Genomic DNA, 23,054 nt, shown 5'->3' on the forward strand with positions numbered 1-23,054 from the left:
TGTCTGATGCCACCAGCTGACGCCACTTGCGCTGTTCAACCTTACCAATGTTCCTAGCCTATCGTCACAATATCATGGTCTAGTATTATTTGCATTAAAATCTAGGTGATTTAGTTACGCAGATATGTAAAATATCGAAAATAATATTACGAAATTTAGTAACACGTAATGAATTGTAAATCAAAATCTCCATTTCAAACATACCAGAATAATTTTTTACTCATTTCCCTAACAATTTTTAAATAAATTTTCTACAATAGTCAAACAGGGGTCTACGCGACAACCGTTTTTATTTGATAAGGGTACCTCACTGATGCCAATTTTCGACGTGCATGTACGACAACTGCATCAAATCCGAGAACCTTAAACACTCCATATTTACAAGAAAAATCGTGATACACATAAGATATGGCAAGTAAGAAAATGGTTAAATTCTTCGAAATTTGTAATAAAACGTACAAAGCTAATTTTCCAAGCGTAATAGTACGTAACTTCGCAAATCTGCCTTCGGATTCTGCCAGAAAAGTGACTCACACTGGTCAGGTAAATTCCTCTAAAAATTATTCGTTCTCTATATATAACAAACTCTTCATTTATACTAAATATACATATAATTTTGTAATATAGTTGTACGAGGAAGACGATTATAGAAATGCAAGATTCGTAGACAGACCAAAAGAAGTTAACGACAATTGGGCTATTAAATTAATAAACGAAGTTCCACCCGAACCTAGGAAGGAGCGAATCGTAGCTTGTGACGGAGGGGGTGGACCTTTAGGTCATCCAAAAGTTTATATAAACTTGGTAGGAGTCAAATATAACATATACCAAAGGAATGTATATTGAAGTCATACTCATTTTTCAATCTTTCCATTTAGGATAAGCCAGGAAACCATACTTGTGGATATTGTGGTTTGCGCTTTGTCAAAGAAGACCACTGAATGGTAGATTAAAATAGTAGTTGCACTAAACTGCGAATCTTGTAAATAGTATGAAAAGTATTTATTGTAATAATTAATAGAAATACAATGTTGGATATTAATGAAAGTTTTTGTGGATTTTTAATGATCACTATTATTTTGCAATGTAATTTTAAAGGGATGTTCGAATAATAATCTACATTCTATGGAATACTTATGATTCTTGTTCTTTTTTTGATGTTACAATTCTATCACACTTTTCATTTATTAAAAATTTACTTTTTATATACACCCTGTTTATGCCCTTGAATATTTAAGTCTTTCTTTAGATAAGACACTTAATATATACAAATTATTTAAAATTTTTTTCACAATGCATACACAGTACACAACAAATGTAACTATTTACCAATATGGTGAAATGAAAATTACATAAATGCACAAGTAAGAATACAGAATAATACTGCAATGGGGAAAAATATATATACTTCCATACGTGGGTGGCAAATTGACAGAAGTAAGTCTGCATCATCTATTCTGATTTCGTCACCTTCTATGGTTGGTATTTCGACGATTAGTCTATTAGAAGATAGTAAATCAATTGGAAAAGAACATTTCGTTTGATTGGTGCAAGACTTTGTTACATTCTCATATTGGAAAACAGGTTTATAAATATCAAATATTGCATATATATCATTTGATACAATGTCATTGTCACTGTAAAATATGTAATAGTAGTAACCACTTTCTACGATAGTTTGTATTGTTTGCATATGTTTTCCATTAATAAAGTAATTAATATTGTTGCATTGCTCAGATGGAGTAAATTCTTGTGCTATTAAAATGGAACCACCATAACATTTGAGCAATTCGTTCTCAAAACTAGATACTAAGGAATCATTGTCAACATTTGTTTCATTTTTTATAGCATTTCCACCATGCTTGATCCCTTGATCGAGTAGAAACGGTGGTCTAATAAGTTCTTGACTTCTTATTTTCCTGCCAACCATTTTGTCTGCTCTTTTTAAATTCAATTTTCTTTGCAACTCTTTTGCATCAAGTCGTTTCTCAATATTCAATTCTCTTCTTTTCCTTTCTGCCAGTTTTTTTTTGGCGTTGCTCAATTTTTTTGTACCATACACCATTTTTCCTTGCACATTTCCATTTCGAACCGATTCTTTATAAATTTTGTCAGTAATATCTACGTTGCTATCTTCTACAGTATTTTCCACCAATTTCTCTTCAGTGCTGTTTAATATACCGTTTTCTTTGGTATCTGATTTAAATATTACTTTTACTTGGCGCTTTGCTTCCGGTAGGTATATACCTTCAATCATTTGCTCATTATTATCATGTTCAAGTAGTCCGCAAGCTCTTAAATTGTGTTCACCCTTAACGAGCAGTATGGAAGCACCTTGAAACCTACACATACAAATATTAGAGTATTAGAATATTAGTATTTAGACTTGAGTATGTACCTGGAACAAACTGAAAGCACTATGCTTGATCCTTCCAACAAATAGAATCTCCAATATTCTAAAGTGTCGTCTGGCAGAGTCATACTTTTCACAAGACGAGTATGTTTTCTGTATGAAGTTCTTTCTGGCTTTTGTGACATTTGAAATGCATTAAACGTTCTGTTCATTTGCAATGTGTGTTTCTGTACAAATGATAACAATGTCAGTTTATATTATTAGAACTATCACTTTGAATAAAGAACACTTACCGAACAGAATATTGTAGAAACTTGATCGTTAATTTCCAGAATATCCAAATCGGTTACAGTGTATACTATGTTAGCATAGAAATTGTGGCGTAAGTATAAAGGAGTTATAAGAAGTATTATTGGCAAAATTGTTGTTAATGTACAGAAAACTAATATTCGTTTAATACCTCGCATTTTCACTTAATATCGTTAAATTAAGTATTAATGTTAATGAACATTCTGTTGTGTAAGAAAATTTCCTTTCAAAAAACAAAATATTTTACAAGTAACAAATGTATACAAATGTAAAATACAATTATAAAACATACATATATAGATAATCGAATTTATAAGTATTGGTATGATTGCATTCTTTAAATAAAAATTATGGCGAAATATGTTGATAGGCACAAATAAAATGATCGATAATATTTTCGAATTTTGAAAAAATTCTATTTTTTGCCGAATACGATATTGTTTTATTGTAAAATCGATGTACGTATAGTCGAGAGAGGTTAGAAGTATTTGCAATGATAAAAAACGAAAAGCTTAATGCGATTAACGCACGTAAATTGATAAAATCTTATATTTGATTCTGATTCGTCCATTATTTTCACGTCGGGTGTTCATTGCAATAATGTACGAATACAGCATAGAAAAATGTACGGATGGAATATAACATAATATTATTAATTCATAAAAATGGCTATCGATATAATTAAATCGAATGTAATATGAAAAATTAAATTTACATTTATACAGGGTGGTCGGCTACACCTGGGAAAAATTTTAATGGGAGATTTTAGGGACCAAAATAAGACGACAATCAAGAATACCAATTTGTTGATTGAGGCTTCGTTAAAAAGTTCTTAACGTTTAAAGTTCCGCCTGTAGAACAGCAATCTGCGAACTTTAAACGTTAATAACTTTTTAACGAAGCCTCGAGCAACAAATTGGTATTCTTAATTTTCGTCTTATTTTGACCCCTAGAATCTCCCAATAAAATTTTTTCCAGGGGTGGCCAAACACCCTGTATAAAGGACATAGAAAGCTGAATTTGACTTTTATAGCCCTTATTAATTTCGAAAATTGACTAAAAAAAAAAAGTTTGATATTATGGGAAATAATATTAAATCATTTGTAATGTTTTAGAGATAAACATTATATTAGTAACAGAAACATAGGTAAAACTTGTATAACATTAATCTTTATCACGATAACGATACCAGCTTTTTCTAAACGACTTTGCATGTGTTGGGACCTATTTGGGAACTATTATGTACACTTAACACGTTCGCGGGCAATAAAAATTGTTGCAAACTGCAAAAATGTACAGGTGATTTATTTTTAATTGCGATATCCAAATTTTGATTAATCACATTTTGTCCAAGTGCTAAGAATATCACATTTTAATAGCATCCACGTCAATATAGATGAAATTGTTCAACCAGGGTAGTACCACAACTCCACAAAGGCCGATTTAAGTCCCTGAATCGCGTCGTTAATTTAATAATTCTAAAGAACTTAAGATTTTACTCATACCAAGGGCTCATACTGGTTGATTAATAAAATAATAATAACACTTCTTCTTCGAAGTGGTAATTATTGAAATCTAGTATTGTTGTTCATCATGGAGACTAATTAACTCAGAGACGTCTTTCGCGAGCGTTCGTCGCGAAGAATATCGGGACAAGGAAGAATGGGGGGCGAATAGGGATCGAGAGGAATGAAGAAGGTTCGCATACCGTTCACAAATCTTCTAAGAAATCAATTTTCGCAGTTGCTTGATAATATCCATTATTTCCAATCGTGTGACGCTGCGATATATGAATTTGCTTCAATGTGGTTTCTCCAAAAAACGTATTTTCATGAACCTGAAAAACGAGAAAATTTATTACACAATATTCATTTATTTGTATATTTTACACCTTAAACGAATATTATACACTCACTTTCAATATTTCTTGTGCATCAAATCGTTGTTTGGATACGTAACCAGCTTCCTTAGTGTCTATTCTAAATGCTGAATTCATGAGGGTTACATGGAGTTTAGCTTTCTCATTTTCTTTCCTTAATAAACCTGAAATAATATATTTCTTTTTAAATGTTCACAAAGATATTAGTAAAAAAAGATTCTGTTATAGATACCTATGCTAAAATAATGATTTATAATTTCGTCCACTATTTCTTGCAAAGCATTGTCTTTATCAATTATTTTTGCAAACAGAATGTTCACTTCTGTGGGATCATCGTTCATTATGTCAGTTCCTTGCATATATATACGAATCTGTCCATGCTGTTTAATCTTAGGTCTACAATTCATAAAGGAACAATTTTAATAAAATGTGAAATAATAATAAGTACTTTTAAGGATACAATAATATTGTTCATACTTTATGATATGATCTTTGCAGTAATCCAGAGCTTCAATAGCTTTATCTCTCTCAACATCATCAAGTAATGTGAGTACTCCGATTGTAAGGTGCAATTTGCTTGGTTTTTGAAAGAGCATTTCATCCACACCTCTGGGTGTTTTTTCCATATTCATAATATTGTTTTTAAATATATTGAATTTCATTATTATTTGACCTTCATTCAGAGGTATGGACAGGAAATGAGTGGAACCTAGACGATTTCTAGCTGATTCTATCAACAAATTTATTCTGTGACGTGCCTTTATTATCCCGTTACAATTAGATCCAATTATGACTGTAAACAAACGATCATAGATTATAGAAACTACCATCTATACTTGGATTTTAAAATGATATAAAATTATATCTGCACCTAACATTATCTGAAACATTTAATGTCAACATCTATATTGCCTTTTTATATTCTTATTTTAACTTTCAATTTATATCAACGGATTTTCCCTGTTAACTACAAATAAATATTATTATTACTATTATTATATTTACCAATGTCCCCATCCTGGCCAATTCCTGGAACTTGTATAAGTGTTTTAGTTTCGGTTTCCAATCTTTTGCGGACCGCATTCTTCGATCCAATGATAAATGGAAAAAATGATCTGAAATATTTTAATTGGTATTGATACATATTAAAAAAATTATTGAGATTTAAAAAGATATTTCTTTTACTTTGCTATGTGAAAGGTATGTTTAAATTTTGTTTCTTCGTGCGGTTTAATTTCTACAACGTTATCATATTCTTCCTCGCAATTTTTATCAAGGTCAAGGTCTAGGTCGTAATCATATTCGATATAAGGATCAATATCGTGCCTGTCGCACTCTTTATCCCTTAAACATCTATAACATCGGCCATCCACCCAAATTAATTCTGGTTTAAGGATATTCATTCTTTCGCTATTATTTTATTTCCTCCGATATATTTCGAAAAAAAATCCTCGTTTCTGGAAATAATATAAAATATCATAAATTTGACGTGACTTGACGGTTGAGCAGAATTGCCAGTAAATTACCCTGAATCACAAAGTAACAGTAGCATATGTTACACTTAGCTTTAACGTAGGTATTGTAATGTTATTATAAAGTGATTTAATGTTATCACAAAACATGACTGGATTAGTTCTAGATCTGGCCACACTGCTCCGAACCATCGACTGCCAACCAGGGTCGCCAATTTAAAATCTTAGTTTCAACGTTTCAAGTACGTTAACATATTGCCAATCGAATGGGAAAATATTTTTTTTTTCAATTATTTTTGTAGGTACAATGTCAACAGCAAGCTCAGGTGTTTGAAAGAGCAAGCAAATAGCAGGATCTGTAAACCATACAACTGTTAAAGAAAGTGAGTATATTCTATTATGAAATAAATACATATTTATGACATGCAATAGAGTACTTCCATTCCTATCTTGAAAGTGTAAGATATGTAAAGAATGAATCATTGTTAAATAATATATTCTTATCCTAGATCATGCATGCAACATCATAGAAGGGTTGTACTATTCCACAATGCTGAACATGGAGATTATTAAAATTAGAAGACGTTGTCGCTCAATAATAAAAGCGCGACCATATCTAAAAATTGGAGTTCAATGTGATCAAATGTTAGCAATGCAAAAAGAAAGGATTGAATGTTTACAAAAAGCAATTTAAGATATGCCACAACTCTCTGCAGACTAGAAGAAATTAGTAATAAAATACGTCAACATTCCTTATGTTTATATTAATAAAAAATTTAAATCATATTATTTATTCTCTATGCTTTTTATTTACATTCCCTGCCTTTCCTCACATTTTTTCATGTAGTTAATTAGTTATAAACAATTTCTGGAAGCGATACTTATTTATTCCAATATTGCGCCAAAATTGACAAAGTGTCGCCATCTATCGGAATACTAGAGGAAGTATCCGGGGTAACCTCCCCTCGCCCCCCAAGGTTTGGTGCACACGAATGGTATCGCCATCTAAGAACAGGTTTTGTACTAAACAAAGTACAGCTACCCCCACTCCTCCTACTCCTGATACGCACTACGTACCCTTGATTATTCGTTAATAACTTCTTTTCTGGGAATAAAATATGAACTTTTAGAGTTTAAGAATATAGCTGAGACCCTTGACAACATTTAAGGATACTTTTTCTACCCATGGCATGCGTTATTAAATAGTTATTAACAAATATCGGAAGTCGGAACACTTACGGCTGTATCACCGCCTGCTTCAATCCATGAATTATCAACTTTTCAACAATGACATGCATATTTTGGCTATTAGAGAACATAGTGGATATCTCTAGCAATATTCAAAGACCAATTTTGCTCCGCTCCTCGCTCTAATTAATTAGTTATTAGCGATAGATCCCTAAGGTGTCGCGTCAAAAAGTTCGAAGACGTATGCCGACTTCCCGGTATTGATTAATAACTATTTAATAACGCATGCCATGGGTAGAAAAAGTATCCTTGAATGTTGCCAAGGGTCCATACTACATTCTTCGATTCTAAAAGTTCATATTTTATTCCCAGAAAAGGAGTTATTAACGAATAATTAAGGTACATAGTGCGTATCAGGAGTAGCAGGAGTGGGGGTAGCTGTAACTTTTTTAGTTCGTAACCTGTTCTTAGATGGCGATACCGTTTGTGTGCACCAAACCTTGGGGGGTGAGGGGACCTACCAGTACTTCGGATAGTATGAATTCCTGTTCTTAGATGGCGATACCGTTCGTGTGCACCAAACCTTGGGGGGTGAGGGGATTGAAATCCTGATACTTCCTCTAACATTCCGATAGATGGCGATACTATACTTTGTCACTTTTGGCACAATATTCAAATAAATAAGTATCGCTTCCAGTAATCGTTTATAATTAATTAATTACATGAAATAATGTATAGAGAAATGGTAGAAGAACTTAATTAGATACGAATAATGATTTTAAGTGATTACAATACTTTAGAATTAAAAAAATTAAGGAATTAATGGGAAAGGTAGAGGAGAATGCAAATAAAAAGGATGGAAAATAAGTACTATGATTTTTTATTAATATAAATATAAGGAATGGTTTACATATTTAACAAAAATTTTGCATAATTGGGATTGTATTTTGACGTTATTATTAAATATATAGGCATACAAGTATTAAACAAAAATAAATGTACACAGATTTGAATATTTATTTCCACCTGACACAAAATGTGATGAATGTCGACATATGATATTTTTCTTTTATCAATGGTTTACATAAAATATGTTACAATAAATTCATAACTGATAAACAGATATTTTTACGAGCTGTAATATTCATAACCATCTAATAATATTGTGATACTGATATTAGTTTTACATTAAATGCTTATAGACATAACATGATCATTGTTAAGTTATTGTTTTTCGAGTACAAGATATACTGTATGATGAGAGCCATTCGCAGTAAATTTTGCAGATCCCAATGTACACGCGTTTTGCCGAGGACGGTTTAAGTGATAAGAAGTGATATGGCCTTGCAAATAATGTAGAATGATCATTTTCTCACATAACATTGAAATTTGATGCGAACAGCTCCATTTAACTAGCTTACATTGTATGACTATATCCGTCCACCGCCCAATGAGTCACATGAAATCTCAAATGCAAGTTGATCATCGCGTACATACCAGGGCATAATCAAATCACAGATTAATTGGATAAACATCAGTCATTTAACCCTAACTTAAATAAATATAATATACTATATTGTAAAACAGTGATTCTTAATCTGTGGTCCGTGGACCCCTATAGAAAGTTTAAATATTTATTTTCGTTGCATACATTATACCTAACAATATCACTTTAATCGTTTCAATGCCTTGACATTATGATAGTTATTAGACTAAAATAAATCTTTCTAAGTTGTTGATAGAAGTACATTGTTAACATGGAATTGAAATCTCAGTCTCGGAGCATTTTGACGTGTCGTTTAAGCTTATCTTCGTTTTCTGCGTTATAATTTAAGACAGTGATTTAACTAATATTTAAGAATATTATTACTGGAAACATGGCATATGAAAGGTCCATGGAAAAAAAACGGTTAAGAACCACTGTTGTAAAGAACAGTTGTACGTGAACCTATGATGCATGTTGATATTTTGATTGAATATTTTCTTTCTTCTTAGAAATATTTTTATGAATATGAGCTCGTTCCTTACTTACAACATTTTGTTGTATTAATGCCATAACATGACATCCATTCATATTTCATATAGAAATTAATGACATAATAAGTACGTTCTTTTTCCTTAGTTGGGAAACGCACGTAAGTTACATAAATACATACTAACCTAGTAAGGAAGTAATAATAAAAATTGCGTTGGACGGAATCTACACATTCACTTATATACATACATATCTGTCGTGCCAAGCTTCGGTTGTTAAGCTATTTCACAATGTCTATTATCTAGCATTTTTGATTTTTCTAACAATGAATCTAATGATTAGTTGGGACCACAGGTTGGCAACGCACACACATATATACATGCACACACCAACTACAGGGAAATATTTATTCCAGTAATATTGACTGTCATTCGTCGTTACTCCTCATTTTATATTCTTCGCTGTTGCAGAAGAGTTCGAATGGAAGTAGTAAAAGGTACACAGTTAGGGTAGAATTTTCTGCATAATTCGGTATATTTCACGCTCCTCTTATACACGCGTCTATTCGCAGAAAAACCTAACGATATCATCGGATTATTGTCGAAAAGGTGTGTGCATGTGGGTGTTTTTTTCCCTCGAAGGCGCGTGCAACAATTAGAGCTATGAATAAAGAGGTACAACGTACGGCGACGAAGTTATACATTGATTGACAAAGAAGTTGGCGCGAAACTTAATTTATACTAGCCCTGAAACAAATTGGGGTTGCCCATCGTGATCAAGTGTAAGTTGTGGCATTACGTTCGAGGATGGCTGAAAGGTTGATCCTTGGAAACCCATGGCTGATTCGTAAAGCTGTAAAAAAAAGATATAATACAAAAGCAACTTTAAAATATCGGGTCGACTTGAGACAGGAATTCTTCTTGGAACCAGATCAGGCAATGTCTAGGAAACAGTAACCATACTCTGGGCCGGCGTTTGCGATGTTCCAGAGTACTTAAAAATTCTATGTCCAAAAAGATTAATAAAATCGCGTACATTATGATTTCCTGGTAGCGTTGTGTAATCTGGCGTAGTTGGACGGTGCCTGTTTGTAGGCAGTGGACGCTGTATGGTAGCATAAGTATTATCTTGAGACGTATCGCCCATACCAACGCTGACACCACTTCCTCGTCTTTCCGTACCTAGGCCACCTTCTGGTTCGCTGAACACTTGCATCGTTAACTCTTGTTCTTCGTATAGTTTGAGTTTTCTAGAATTGTAAAATTTGAACCTTTTGTTATGAAGTTTCGTCTGTATGTGATTAAAAACGTTATTTGTAGATAAATAAATGGCCACCACTGTATCTAAAAATGTATGTTTCAACTCACTGTTCGATCCATAAAGGATTCTCTGTGGTATTTAGCTCGTCGATGATTTGTTTCTTTATTAGGCCGTCTTTCTTTCGTATATCGTTTGGCACAGTGATCACCCTAAAATGCGTAAGTTCATGTAGCGAACATGTTAAAAGAAGGAAACACGTATGGTTTTAATATTTACCAATGACGCAAACAACAACAAACTACTGTTACTGTGACTGCGCCAACCAATAAAACTACCAATAATGCTATTAAAGCTGCTAGTGCAGGATCAAAAGGTTCCTCCTGTACTCCAGCGTAAGCAGGCTGAAAATGTTTTAACGTTCTCGATAAATTTTGTGTTATATTTTTTGTTAACATAGAAATTACTTACCACAACATTCTCAATAGCAAAACCTGCGTAATAATCTTTCAAGAAATCATATTTTGCATCGATAACTTTAAGTACTTGCGGTACAGGAGCGATAGTCTGAGCCTTTGGTTCTACGACGTGTAAGTACATATCGCACCTAAGAATATATTTAAATGTTATGCAATGTTAAGTAAGCAATCTCTGGAGAATAAATAACAAATGCCCCTTTACCATTCTCTACGAATATGACCCGATGCATCTACGTGATACCGGATATCATCGACAACGACTCTGTTTTGCGTTGCATTCGACAATTCTGACACAATTTCATCTCGTTCACGATTCACTTCCTCCGGTGGTCGCGACAGGATGACTCTGATTAATTGCGAAGGTTCGAATACCCAAACCTTTACGAAAATGAGAAATAATTCGTTTCGAAATGAAACGCGTACGACGATAAGAGGGAAAGAGACTACTTACGTGTACCCTAGTTATGGCATATTTCTCTGGAATGGCAGTTTCTTTTGCTATGACTTCGACGATAAATCTGTCTTGATTGTATTCGGCCATATATCCACTCGTGACAAGTTTACCATCTTGAGTCACGTTAAAAGGACTCGGAACTATGGAGCCGCTAGGTTTCTCCGACCCATATTTGTAGAGATTTGCACTGACAACGTAATAATGAAGAGTACCATTCTCACCTACGTCTAAATCCGATGCTGTCACTTTTGTTACAAAATCGTTCACATTTGCCATTGAATTTACGCCAGCATAATAGTCGTTACGTTCAAAAATGGGTGGATTGTCATTGTCATCTAGAATAGTTATGGTTACATTCACGTGTCCGTGACCTGTGTTTTGCGTCAATGGACGACGCGCATCTATAGGATTTATGTAAATATCAGGATCATTGGAAGCTAGAATCGATAGAACGTATTTATCGCGTATTTCTCGGTCGAACGATTTATTTGCATAAATACTGCCATCGGATTTATCCATGTAAAAAGCATAGTCTTCGTTTCCTGAAAAATAGATTCTGTGACATTGTTTGATAGTATTCTACGAGCATAGTACTAATTACCAGCTTCTATATAGTAGTAAACTTTTGCGTGTCTCCCTTCATCTTTATCCTCTGCAGTCACTTTTCCCACAGAATAATCTTTCGGACGATTTTCTGACAAGTGGAAATGGTATTCATCGTAAAATTGTGGTAAATTGTCGTTAGTATCTACTAATTGTACAGTAAGGAGTCGTAAAGTTTCGTAGGCCGTAGGGGTGCCATGATCGGTAGCTACCAATACGAGCTGGAATACATTAACGAGGAAGAAATGTTTTTAATTATGCAGTAGACCCTCCAAGTTCGATGAAAATTTTCTAAATCAAATACATGTAAATACATAAATATAATTTACCTCAAATTTACTTTTTACTTCACGATCCAAAATAATTTTTGATTTTAATTCGCCCGTTTCCTTATTTATTGAAAATTCTTCGGTCTCTTGAATGTTTCGATTCCCAACTTTTAAATAATAACTGACGCGTCCGTTTTCACCGGAATCTCTATCGATTGCTTTTACCGTTAATATCAGATAATTTGGGACACCTGCGTTCTGAAAAAGTTTTATGCTATTTTCTTCCATCTAATTAAATGAGTAAAATGACGTATCGGTTAATTGATTTATCACGTACTTCGGGAACTTCGACGGTAGCGTTTGTTAATTCGGGTATAACAAACTGAGGTTTGTGTTGATTTACTGGCGTTACTCGAATGTCGACATAGCACCTATCCGAGTGTGGTCCTGCACCAGCACCGTCTCTTGCTTCCACTTTGATCCTATAAGAGCCAGCTCTGCCAAGAAGCGCTGCACCAGGATACAAAATTCCCGTTTCGCGGTTCAAAGAAAACGATTCATTTTCATTTCCATAAATTATCTGGTACCAAACTTCTCCATTAGTTCCTTCATCATGGTCTACAGCTCTTACCTTGTAACGAAAATATTGTATATCAGTTGCTTTTCATATACAATTTCTTGTAAAACTTGTTTCTAAGTTTTAGCCACTTCGATAAGATTCAATTAAGGTACCTGCAAAATTGGTGCAGGTGGATTTACGGGTAAATTTTCAGCAACCGAGGCTCTGTAACTGTGTTGTGTAAATATTGGTCGATTGTCATTAACGTCGATAAGTTTTACAAGTACTGGAACGGTCGTACTTCGACGAGAATTTATATGGGCCCCGTCGCTAGCCATTACTGTTATAGTAATCTCTGGTGTCACTTCTCTGTCAAGGACGGTCGCTCCGCCAACAGTAATTTCACCAGTTTCGTGACCTGTTTTTTTAATATAAATAAACCGTTTAGACAAGAAAAGTCATAGAAAGTAAATTTATTTAATTTTGTGAGAAAGTTTCGAAATTTACCAATATTAAAGTCAGCGGCATGATCACCGATAAGACTGTAACTAATTTCCCCAAACAGGCCCTCGTCTCCGTCAACAGCTTTTACTACGGTAACATGCGTCCCTGGAGGCGAATTTTCTTTCACAAAAGTATTGTACAATTCTTTCTCGAATTTAGGATCCTGATCGTTAACGTTTATTACAGTAACTGTTACTTTTGCAGCGGCGGATAATTGAGGGACACCAGAATCATAAGCGACTACCGTAAACTCCAATTGTTTTGTTTCTTCGTAATCGATATCTTGACTAGTTCGCACAATACCTATACGGTATATAAATTTTACTAAATATATTTCGTTTCACTTTCTTAAACAGAAACTAAGAAACGCGAATTACCCGTAACATTGTCTATGTTGAAATAAGGACTTGGAGGTTCAATCGCGTATCCCGCTATGTTGCTATCTGTGTCCACTGCTGTGAACGCCCCCACAACCGCACCTGTGGGTTGTTCCTCCTGCATTTCTATTAAATATCGTGGATTTTCTCTTGTCCATGGCTTCAAAAATTCCGGTGCCATGTGATTCACATCAATAATCGTAACTACTAGAGTCCCTACATATACATTCAATAAACACAACAATTTTAATTTAGCCCAGTTACTAAGCTCCCCTGATTAGTAGAAGATCCCGTGTATTTTTATATTAATAATATTTATCTTACCTCTTCCTTGCTGAAGTGTGGGTGCCGTTGTATCGCTGACAACGACGGTGATGCTGACAGTTGCTGCACTGTCACGATTTAATGGCCTAACTACAGAAACTTGACCAGTTGCACGATCGACAGCAAAGAAGTCCTGCAAATGTAATTCATTTTTAAGTATACAAATATCTGATTGTCACACAAGTCCGTTTCGTGCAGCACACCAGCTCTGGTCAATAGGAGAAGCTCTATCCTTTTGCACGATAACGTCGGACCACCTGTTGTAAACTACGAAAACTTTCTGGATGAGCCAATAGTAAGAGAACGAAAAGGACTTGTGGGCAACCCAGTGTTCAATGACGAAAATGAGGAAAATAACGTATTTGATTATACCTTGAAGGATTTGCTGTCGTTAACCCTTTGACCGTTTCTATCGATTGCCGTGATTGGCTCGGAAATGGCAAAATTTAATGCTCCCAAGTTAGTACTATCCGGATCCGTAGCTTTTAGAGATGTAAAGACGGTACCGATTGGCGTGTCCTCCGTGACTTCGGCTCGCTGAGTCTCCGGTGTAAAGTAAGGAGCCTTGTCGTTACTGTTTTCGACGCTTATCATTAAAGTCGTCGTTCCAGTTAAACTAGGAGTTCCTAGAAATAATGGAATTATAATTATCAGTTGTAAGACCAGTCGAATAACAAGTTAAAAAATTAAATACTTGGGGGAAGTACTTCGAAATGCAGAAAATGAATTGAACAAGGAACGATGTCACGGATGCTATGAAAATGAAAAAAAAACCTGGTGAACGATATGATACACACACCTGTGAACGAATTAACATACTTCCTACTGCATTAAAATAAAACTAAGCAATGTATCTACACACCTTTGTCAAGCGCTATCACTTCCACGTGATAGGTGTTTTTATTATCATAGTCTAATTTCCTGAATACTGTTATTATTCCTGTCGTTTCATTAATGGTGAAGTCATCGAAAGCCCCTTTCTGTATTCTATAAATAAGTTCTGCATTAATTCCAGTGTCAGCATCGGTCGCTGTGATTTCCTCCACAACCGTTCCTAAATATAGAACACAATGATTGTCAGATATAACAGCAGATAGAAAAAACGTTACTTATGGATCATAATTACAAGGAGTTGAACAAATTACGTACCGATCGGCGATATTTCTGGTATGCTAGCAGTGTATAAATCGTTGGGAAAAATCGGTACATTATTATTAACATCGCGAATTGTAATATTCACAATAGCAGAGTCGACAAATATTCCATCGTTTGCTTGTATAACTAGCGCTATCCAGTCGCGAGTAGAGTTTGTTAAATCGACCGGGCCTTTATTCGTTACTATGATTTCACCAGAATCTTGATCTATAGCGAAAAATCCTATTTCATTACCGTCTACTATTGCGTACGTAATTTTCGACGTTTTATCTTTGTCCCTGGCCTGTACTTTTAACTCAGGTTCAAATTTCTTAGCGCCTTCGTCTATAACGGCGCGATATTTATCTTGTAAAAATCGTGGAGGACTGTCATTAGCATCTGATAAGCTAATACGCAATGAAACGCTTGTTGTTTGTCCCTGTCCGTCATTGTCAGTCGCCTGACGAAAAAGAAAATAAGTGCTTAGAGTAGAGTGCAAGTGTACTAAATAATGTACTATAATACATATAAATAGAAAAGCTACTCACCTTATAAGTGAGAAAATATTCTGTCTGTTCCTCATAATCTAAGCAAGGTGATATACCAGGAGTTGGGCAAGGTGCCACTGTAATTGTTCCAGTTTTCTTATCCACAGAAAAGTGCTGAGCGCCTTGTCCGAGTAACTGATAAGCTATTCCAGCTGTACCGAATCTAGAGTACAATTTGCTTCTAATAATTTCATCATCTAATCGAATTCAAATAAAGATGTCATATGTTTCAATTTTTACCGATATTCAAACAGTTATAAAACGAACAATTTTAAAATTCTGAAAATCCCCAAGGATGATACGTTTAAAGAAATTAGACAAAAAAAGTGTTCGAATTAGCATGAAAAGACTCGAGACTAAATAGGAACTATTCTCACCGTCCACTATCACGATCTTTGGCAGTGATCGATATAATTGGCGTGCCTGGTGGGGCAGTTTCCAGCACCTCGGCTGTATAAGCGGGTCTACTGAAAGAAGGTGGATTATCATTTGCATCCGTAATGGCGACAGTTACGGTCGCAGTAGAGGTAAGCTTGGGATTTGTGTGAACCTCCTCCGCCACTACCTGAAAATCAACAGAATATAACTTTTGAGTTATAGCAACTAAGATAAGAATACAGAGTTACGCGAACATAAGATCCCTAAGTTTACCAGGATGATGAATTTCCGCTGGTTAGGATTTTCATAATCGAGCGAACCATTTGCAACACGAATGTTCACGGAAGTGCTGCCAGTTGCCATAGTCGGTTCGATAATAAATGCGCCATCCGTAATGTCTTCCAAACGCAAGGAAAATACGGAGTTTAAACCCTGTAACGATGCAATATTATACCAACCATGGAATGTAACGAGTTTTCTAATAAGAACGATACAACTTTCAATTGAAATGACTGAAAGTTACAAGTTAAGAAAATGTTAGAAAAGGGATTGTGAGAAACTCACAACGTCAGGATCTTTGACAGTCATGTCCAAATATGGCAGAGGCGTTCCGTTTGGCACGTTCTCAGGAATTTCAATTTTATATTCGCGACGATTGAAAGTGGGAGGTTCGTCGTTGACATCCTTTATCGTCACTGTTGCTTCTGCAGTGGATACTGTCAAATCGTCGCTACCTGGCATCCCATCGATCAATTCTCGTGCTTTTACAGTCAGTGTAAGCACTCCGGTCGAATCCTTTAACGCTTCTCTATTCAATGGCTTTGCTGTCCTAAGTTCGCCCGTTTCGTCATCCAGTAGAAAATAATCGAATGGGTCTAGGCAAGAATTGTACATTATTTTAATAAGCACCTAAGACGTCGGTACCTTTTTTATTAACCAGTGAAAATACAGTGTCGACTCACTGGTGACCAATTCGTAGATCATTTTCCTTGGCATCCCCCTGTCGCCGTCTCTGGCTTTGATAGTCATAACCAGGGTTCCAATAGGATCGTCTTCTTGTACCACACCCGTTAGCGAATCCAGAAACTCCGGAGGGCTGTTTTGAATATCCGCCACCTTGATTTCTACCCCCGTGGTTTCGTTGTTTAGTCCGTCCTGCGAGCAAATTTCATGCATGTAAAACTCATTTCTAATCCAACTTCTGGTTATCTAGAGAACGACATTATTTCATGTCATTTTATATGTATAGAATAAGATTTTCTTAACGCGTCTGGCCATTACGCACTATTTCTACTTAAGCAGATGTATTGTATACGTAAATCTCAAGAAGAAACAGTGTACCAAATTTTATTTATATTCTCAATCGTGTACTCGTTAAAATAAGTCGAAAAGAATGAACAACATTTTTTAATTCGAGCTTTCGTCTTTGAGATAATTAAATTAGATTGGCGCGTCTGACCATTATGCGTTATTTCTACTTACGCTAGAGTCCAAGTCGCCAACTAGCCACATACCATGTTAAAAAATCGAACAAACTTTCATTTGTTATTGAATAAAGAACACGATAACAGCTACAGCTGGGTAAAAGCGATCCTACATTCGCTGTACGAGTGTTAACAGCATAATTAAAATCAATTTTCAAGCTCTACTCACGCTCGCCCTGAGCAGTAATTGGTAAAAGGGTCTTTCCTTGTAGTCGAGTGGCTGTCGCAGTACCAGAGCACCCACATACGCGTTCTGGCTTTTCTCCACGTTAAATATCCCGAACTTTTCGCAGGCGTCGAGGAACTGCAACAGAATCACAATATTCACTCTACAATGATGCTCTTGGGTCATTAACCTTTTCTCTGGGGCGCACTCTGACCCAGAACAATCAATTCCATGCCTTCATTCGATAATTGACAACTGAATTGAGACTGAATTGCATTTTAAGAACATGGATACATCGAAACAGTTGTCGATATTCAATTTAGCTTCTTCGGACATCGAGTGCAAGACCTTTTTATTTTATGCACAGACCTCTTTAGAAAAGTGTACCATCATAGTTATATTTTATTATTTTGGTCCAAGGCAGCTGTTGGTCATTTCGAAAACTGATTTTAAGGGAAATATCATCGCTATCGAGCACAATGTCGAATACTTTTTGGACATATCTCGAATTAATGGGTCACCTGTGGCTGGGGAACGCAGGATAGATCTATGATGTCGCCCAATAGGTCAGGGTCCATTACTCTGATACCAGGAAGGATCGTCGAGCCAACTGGAAGGTCCTCCTCGGCCACAGCTTCGTATGGTACACCCAGAAAGTGCGGAGGATTGTCGTTCTCGTCGAGGACGATTACGAATGCATCGACACCGACGATGTTCGGTTGTTGGCCCAAGGGTACTTCATCTTCTAACGTAACACGAAAACGTATCGTGTCATTCTCCTAAAGCAGACAAACAATCACACGGTCAGACACCATTTGTCCATTCTGAAAGGTATAGAAATTACTACACAAATATGGTGGCTGTGATCGACAATTGAAAGTTCTATCGCTTTTATTGGAAAACTCTATAGTTGTCGTTCTTTTATTACATTCCAGGCTGTCGCTGAACACTGTCTCTCCATTCACCAGCAACAAAATTGTTCTTTATTACTTATCATCGGGCTGCAATATTGGATAGTTCAGCGATAAAATTATTTTACGCCTGCCTGGCTCTATCACCGGCCAGTGTAAACAATACTTGACGATTCGCACTGCAATCTGCTGGACAAAGGGTGGCCGACCCTCGATACACTTTTATTGCGAGTTTGGTGGACAGTTGACCATCAAACGAACACCGCCTCTTGTCTGCATTTCTTTTGACGTTTCGAAAAAATGGGCAATGACGTTATCTATCATAGATATTCTTCATTTTTATTGCTTCTATCACAGTATCAACATTTTATTTCTCATATATTCGAATAAAACCAAAACAGTTTTGGATCGTCTGCGACTTAACGATAACGATCGAGAGTTAATCGGATTACGTTTCATTCAAGTTTGTCGCAACACTGTTAAATGGATTCGTGAGAGACTGCGAGAAATCGTAACCATGGTAAATTAATTTCAGCTTGAGGAGACGTTTACAGAACGTAATCCGTCCGGACCGATCGGTATTGAATTAATCCAACGAAATTTGTTTCTATGGACATTCGTTCCACATTGCGCGTGGTCGCGTTAGTTTAGCAATGTGCGTAATAACCGCCCTTGCATTATTCCGATTATCTGGCGCCCCTTTGACGGCGTCGCTTTTCGCGCTTCAAATTTCTCGCTTTGATAGAGTAGCGTGCCCCAACTTAATTACGTGGCCAACCTGCCATTTAACACCTCCCTCTGTGCAAGAATTTCACGTGACCGTACAGTGGACGAAATTTTTAGAACACCATCATTTACAGACAAAACTTTACTTATTCCGTAAACGATGCTGCTTGGGATTCCGTTCTCATCCCTTAATTATTTCTTAGCATTGATATTATTATTAGAATTCTTGTTATATTTATTTTAATAACGATTTCTTGACGATCAAATCGAGGGAGTAACAATAGGAAAACGTGTTTACCTCGCGATTGAGTGGTTTTGCCAACGTGATGACCCCGGTGCGTGGATTTACGATGAAATGGTCCGTGAGTTGTATACCATATTTTACAGGCGATCCTTCGGGATCGTGGCCCTTAAGGACGAACACTTCCGTACCGACTTTGGTTGATTCTAATAGTGGCAGACCCGCAGGATATCCCCCAGCCTCCAGAATTGGTGGCTCGTTCACATTGTTGGCACCTGAAACAACAGAAAAAACTCTCGAGTCGAAATCTTTGGACATCGATCGTAGAAAGATTAAATTCCAGCCATTTCAGTACACAAAATTGGAATGTTCAAAAGGTGACTTGGTTAAAACTCACGTAAGATGTACGAATAGTAGAATCAAAGGGAATTTCGACGGGAAATTACGTCATTTGCTTCAATGGTGTCGCGCTAAACGTGCTGGGAATCTTTCTGACGGGTCATCGATTGAGAGATAAACGCGCCCAAGAAAGCCGGAAAATCATTTTACCGCCTTTGATAATACAGGAGGTAGGCGAACGGGTAAAAGCATATCGAAATTCTGTCGATGTCAAAAGAATTGAAAACGACGGCCGAGATTTACAGTATCCTTGCTGATTACTGCAAGATGGAAACAATTTTCGAGATATAAAGAATTAACTTCCCTTCCAGTGACACGAATTCAACGTGTCTACTGTTGAATTTTATTTAGACAAATACGAGATTTCCACTAGAACGACTTCTTCGAACACTTTGTCAACAATTTTACAGCTACTTACATTTCCCAACGAAATGAACTTTTGTTCCAGGCGTTTTCATAAAACAGAAGACGTTGTGTACTTCTCCTAAGCCCGACAGCTACGGATGACACGAGTATGCGCGCGTTTATGTGCTGATGTATCGCGGCGGCTTTTAAGGAAATTGCATTAACAAGTCTAAAATAATTTCACGACCGACAGCGTCGATACAAAAGGGTCGTTACGTCGTATACATTACCGCGGGAATTCATTTCATTCTTATTTCCCTGCTCGTCTCTTTTTCATTCGCTTCTTTTCGCGCTCGAGTCTCGTTGGAGCACTTTGTCCGATGGCGAAGATGGTGCGAACGTGTCGCCAAAAATCCGATTTCTTTTGCTGGCAGACACCTCGGAAAGAGCCATCGTGTACTTCTTCGTTTGCTTCGTTTCTTGCAAAAGAATTTTTCGCCAAAGGTACATAACGTCTATAAAGCAACGGATTTCTCTTCTCCAAACATTAACAATTTTCGTGAACTTTTGCTTTAACGCTCCCAGAAGTTTATTCGTCGCCAGGAAAACATCAGAAATAGCCTTTATGAAACTTTACGAAAATTACAGAATTTAACCCTTTGCAAAAGTAAAAAATATTATTCATTTATTTTGTTAATTAAGATGTGTTTCTAAAAGCATTAAAACAAAAACTCCGTAAAGTATCTGATAACTGGGGCATGTCCAATTACTCGGATAGCTATTTTAATTAATGATCAACGAACTAGCTAATTAAGTATGAAACGCGAGATATTACAGAAATGGTTCTTTGTAACTTCCGGTAGAAGCACTGTATAAATTCGTGTTCGGTAATAACACATTTCGAATGCATGTAAATCGATTGAACTGAACTGCTCTTTGAACTGAAATATCGTGAAAATTAATAAATACAATTAAAGGAATCATTTCAAATGGCCCCTCAAAATTAGATATCTAATTTATTTATTTATTTTAGATATAGAACAAATTTTTCTCGACGAATTTCGATTCGTTGCAAAGCTTTCCTAAGGTGTTAAAAAACTTTGAAAAAAATATTTGAAAGTTTCAATCAAATCGTTGACCCAAAGGTCTCGCACCCTCGTTGTAAAAGTAGAAAGAGTGCACCAAACTTTTGAATGCCAACGCACCGGTCAGCGGTGATAATAATAATCGAGAATTTGTTCGAGAATCGAAAAACATCGCTGAACAAAAATAATATTTTCCGTGCTTTCGACGAGCAGCATTTCGAACGATAACTAATGGAGAAACATTCATTTTTTTACGCGTCTGGATGTATTTCTTTTCAAGCGCGAGTAACACGACAGAACTACGAATACCGTGGAACAAGTTGCCCAAAGCTGTTCGCTATAGTTATTCCAGGAAAGTTTCGATCACTGAAACTGTTAACTTTGACCACTTACACTCGCAGGAAAGTTCCCATGGAAACCATGAGACTGCGGTACAAGTAGTTAGGCACTGTGTGCGTGCACTAGTCGCAAATTGAGACAATTTCCGAATACTGCAACCTTGTCCACGATGAACCAGAATACGATTATTTCATCGATCGAAAAATACAGTAGAAATCGAACGTAACACATTTTTTCTTATAATTTCATCATGTAATTCGATCAAATTTCTAGACATCAAGCATCAAAATCAAAAGACAGAATTGGCAAGGGGACTGTAATTTTAGTTTCCAAGGGTTTCGCGTGACTTTTCGAACTAATAAAAGAGAGATTACAAGTCCATAATAGAAAAACTTCGTAGTTGGAGACTGACAGTTAATTTTGACGCAAAATCGATAAACGTCAATTTTGATGTTAACCAACGTGTAGAACACGCCATTAGATCAATTCGTCCAAGTCTTACTGTATTTTCGAGATGGTAAATCAAATTTAACCATTGATTTTCGATGCTAATGTAATCGTAGAGAATGCATTAAATTGCTCTCGAACGCGATGCTAGTGGAATCCCATAGATCTCCACGGATCAACGAACATTGCCCTAGAAATCATGGTGTTAACGAGAGTATTAATTTCAATGGTGGGCGTCAACAATGTCATCGTCTCTCTGTACAAACGATGACGCATCTGTAGCTGGCTCGTACGACTTCCTCGACAATGTGTGCTTTGCCTACCGCGTTCGTACTGTAATTTTGCGACGTTCCCCGAGTGCACGTTTGTTCTGAACTCCCTTGACTCTGTCCTGACTAACTTCGACCAACGTGTACGAATCCAGCCGACGAAACAACACGACAAGTTATTCTTTTTCTGAAATCGAGCACAATTAATTATTGCTCGTACAAACGGGGGCCATAAATGCGTCTTGTTTACATTTCATCAACGAGTGTTTATGACCGAAAGCAACGTATTTTTAAATATGAAAAATTAATTACGATACCCAATCGATAATTCGTCGGTTTGAAAAGTCTCCAAGGGTCATTTTGAAGGTCCGTTAGAGGGGTGAAAGTGTCCTGGCGCTGGAACTAATTATTTCTAAGTCCGGGCGACGCACAATGGCAGAACGACGGAGTTTCTTTTGTAACCGGGTGCGATTAATTCCGTAAAATGGTACCCCTGAGAGTACTCGGAGCTTGCTCCCCTTGCGACGATCCTTTTGGCACGATTCCTCGCTCCGAAAACCCCGTCCGCCATGCAAATCCA

At 36.2% G+C, this 23,054-nt stretch overlaps 4 protein-coding genes across 7 annotated transcripts in view; 1 reads left to right on the forward strand and 3 right to left on the reverse strand.

Annotated features, from left to right (window-relative positions):
- The first annotated feature begins 177 nt into the window (after window positions 1-177).
- Window positions 178-1,131, forward strand: Nd-13a (NADH dehydrogenase (ubiquinone) 13 kDa A subunit). Its single transcript, XM_076780386.1, has 3 exons — window positions 178-543; window positions 628-804; window positions 879-1,131. The coding sequence occupies exons 1-3, from the start codon at window positions 409-411 to the stop codon at window positions 939-941; spliced, it is 375 nt and encodes a 124-aa protein (XP_076636501.1). The 5' UTR covers window positions 178-408; the 3' UTR covers window positions 942-1,131.
- LOC143349273 (uncharacterized) lies at window positions 1,043-2,860 on the reverse strand. Its single transcript, XM_076780381.1, has 4 exons — window positions 2,814-2,860; window positions 2,647-2,711; window positions 2,399-2,580; window positions 1,043-2,342 (listed from the first exon to the last, which is right to left on the reverse strand). Exons 1-4 carry the CDS (start codon window positions 2,818-2,820, stop codon window positions 1,349-1,351), a joined length of 1,248 nt encoding a protein of 415 aa, XP_076636496.1. The 5' UTR covers window positions 2,821-2,860; the 3' UTR covers window positions 1,043-1,348.
- Window positions 2,861-2,866: 6 nt separating this feature from the next.
- On the reverse strand, window positions 2,867-6,207 carry LOC143349274 (activating signal cointegrator 1 complex subunit 1). Of its 2 annotated transcripts, XM_076780383.1 has the most exons (8): window positions 6,068-6,207; window positions 5,727-5,998; window positions 5,547-5,656; window positions 5,019-5,334; window positions 4,774-4,937; window positions 4,578-4,705; window positions 4,371-4,499; window positions 2,867-2,885 (listed from the first exon to the last, which is right to left on the reverse strand). In XM_076780383.1, exons 2-7 carry the CDS (start codon window positions 5,942-5,944, stop codon window positions 4,374-4,376), a joined length of 1,062 nt encoding a protein of 353 aa, XP_076636498.1. In that variant the 5' UTR covers window positions 5,945-5,998; window positions 6,068-6,207; the 3' UTR covers window positions 2,867-2,885; window positions 4,371-4,373. The 2 variants fall into 2 exon arrangements, with proteins under 2 accessions (XP_076636498.1, XP_076636497.1); XM_076780382.1 differs by lacking the exon at window positions 2,867-2,885 and having other exon boundaries at window positions 2,956-4,499.
- Window positions 6,208-8,186: 1,979 nt separating this feature from the next.
- Window positions 8,187-23,054, reverse strand: part of Cad87a (cadherin 87A) — a 69,603-nt gene continuing 54,735 nt past the window's right edge. For all 3 annotated transcript variants that reach the window (XM_076780580.1, XM_076780579.1, XM_076780581.1), the window contains 25 exons: window positions 19,648-19,865; window positions 18,234-18,491; window positions 17,716-17,850; window positions 17,025-17,217; window positions 16,627-16,937; window positions 16,336-16,494; window positions 16,062-16,249; window positions 15,685-15,847; window positions 15,152-15,596; window positions 14,865-15,056; window positions 14,375-14,628; window positions 14,003-14,135; window positions 13,679-13,894; window positions 13,305-13,604; window positions 12,971-13,215; window positions 12,576-12,869; window positions 12,299-12,496; window positions 11,968-12,190; window positions 11,364-11,908; window positions 11,115-11,290; window positions 10,905-11,040; window positions 10,713-10,837; window positions 10,544-10,645; window positions 10,212-10,425; window positions 8,187-10,028 (listed from right to left, as the gene is read on the reverse strand). In XM_076780580.1, the coding sequence (XP_076636695.1) occupies window positions 9,912-10,028; window positions 10,212-10,425; window positions 10,544-10,645; window positions 10,713-10,837; window positions 10,905-11,040; window positions 11,115-11,290; window positions 11,364-11,908; window positions 11,968-12,190; window positions 12,299-12,496; window positions 12,576-12,869; window positions 12,971-13,215; window positions 13,305-13,604; window positions 13,679-13,894; window positions 14,003-14,135; window positions 14,375-14,628; window positions 14,865-15,056; window positions 15,152-15,596; window positions 15,685-15,847; window positions 16,062-16,249; window positions 16,336-16,494; window positions 16,627-16,937; window positions 17,025-17,217; window positions 17,716-17,850; window positions 18,234-18,491; window positions 19,648-19,865 (5,540 nt within the window). In that variant the 3' untranslated portion in view covers window positions 8,187-9,911. The remainder of the gene's footprint in view (window positions 10,029-10,211; window positions 10,426-10,543; window positions 10,646-10,712; window positions 10,838-10,904; window positions 11,041-11,114; window positions 11,291-11,363; window positions 11,909-11,967; window positions 12,191-12,298; window positions 12,497-12,575; window positions 12,870-12,970; window positions 13,216-13,304; window positions 13,605-13,678; window positions 13,895-14,002; window positions 14,136-14,374; window positions 14,629-14,864; window positions 15,057-15,151; window positions 15,597-15,684; window positions 15,848-16,061; window positions 16,250-16,335; window positions 16,495-16,626; window positions 16,938-17,024; window positions 17,218-17,715; window positions 17,851-18,233; window positions 18,492-19,647; window positions 19,866-23,054) is intronic.

The sequence above is a fragment of the Colletes latitarsis genome, chromosome 13 (genome assembly GCF_051014445.1).
Source record: "Colletes latitarsis isolate SP2378_abdomen chromosome 13, iyColLati1, whole genome shotgun sequence".
NCBI lineage: Eukaryota > Metazoa > Arthropoda > Insecta > Hymenoptera > Colletidae > Colletes > Colletes latitarsis.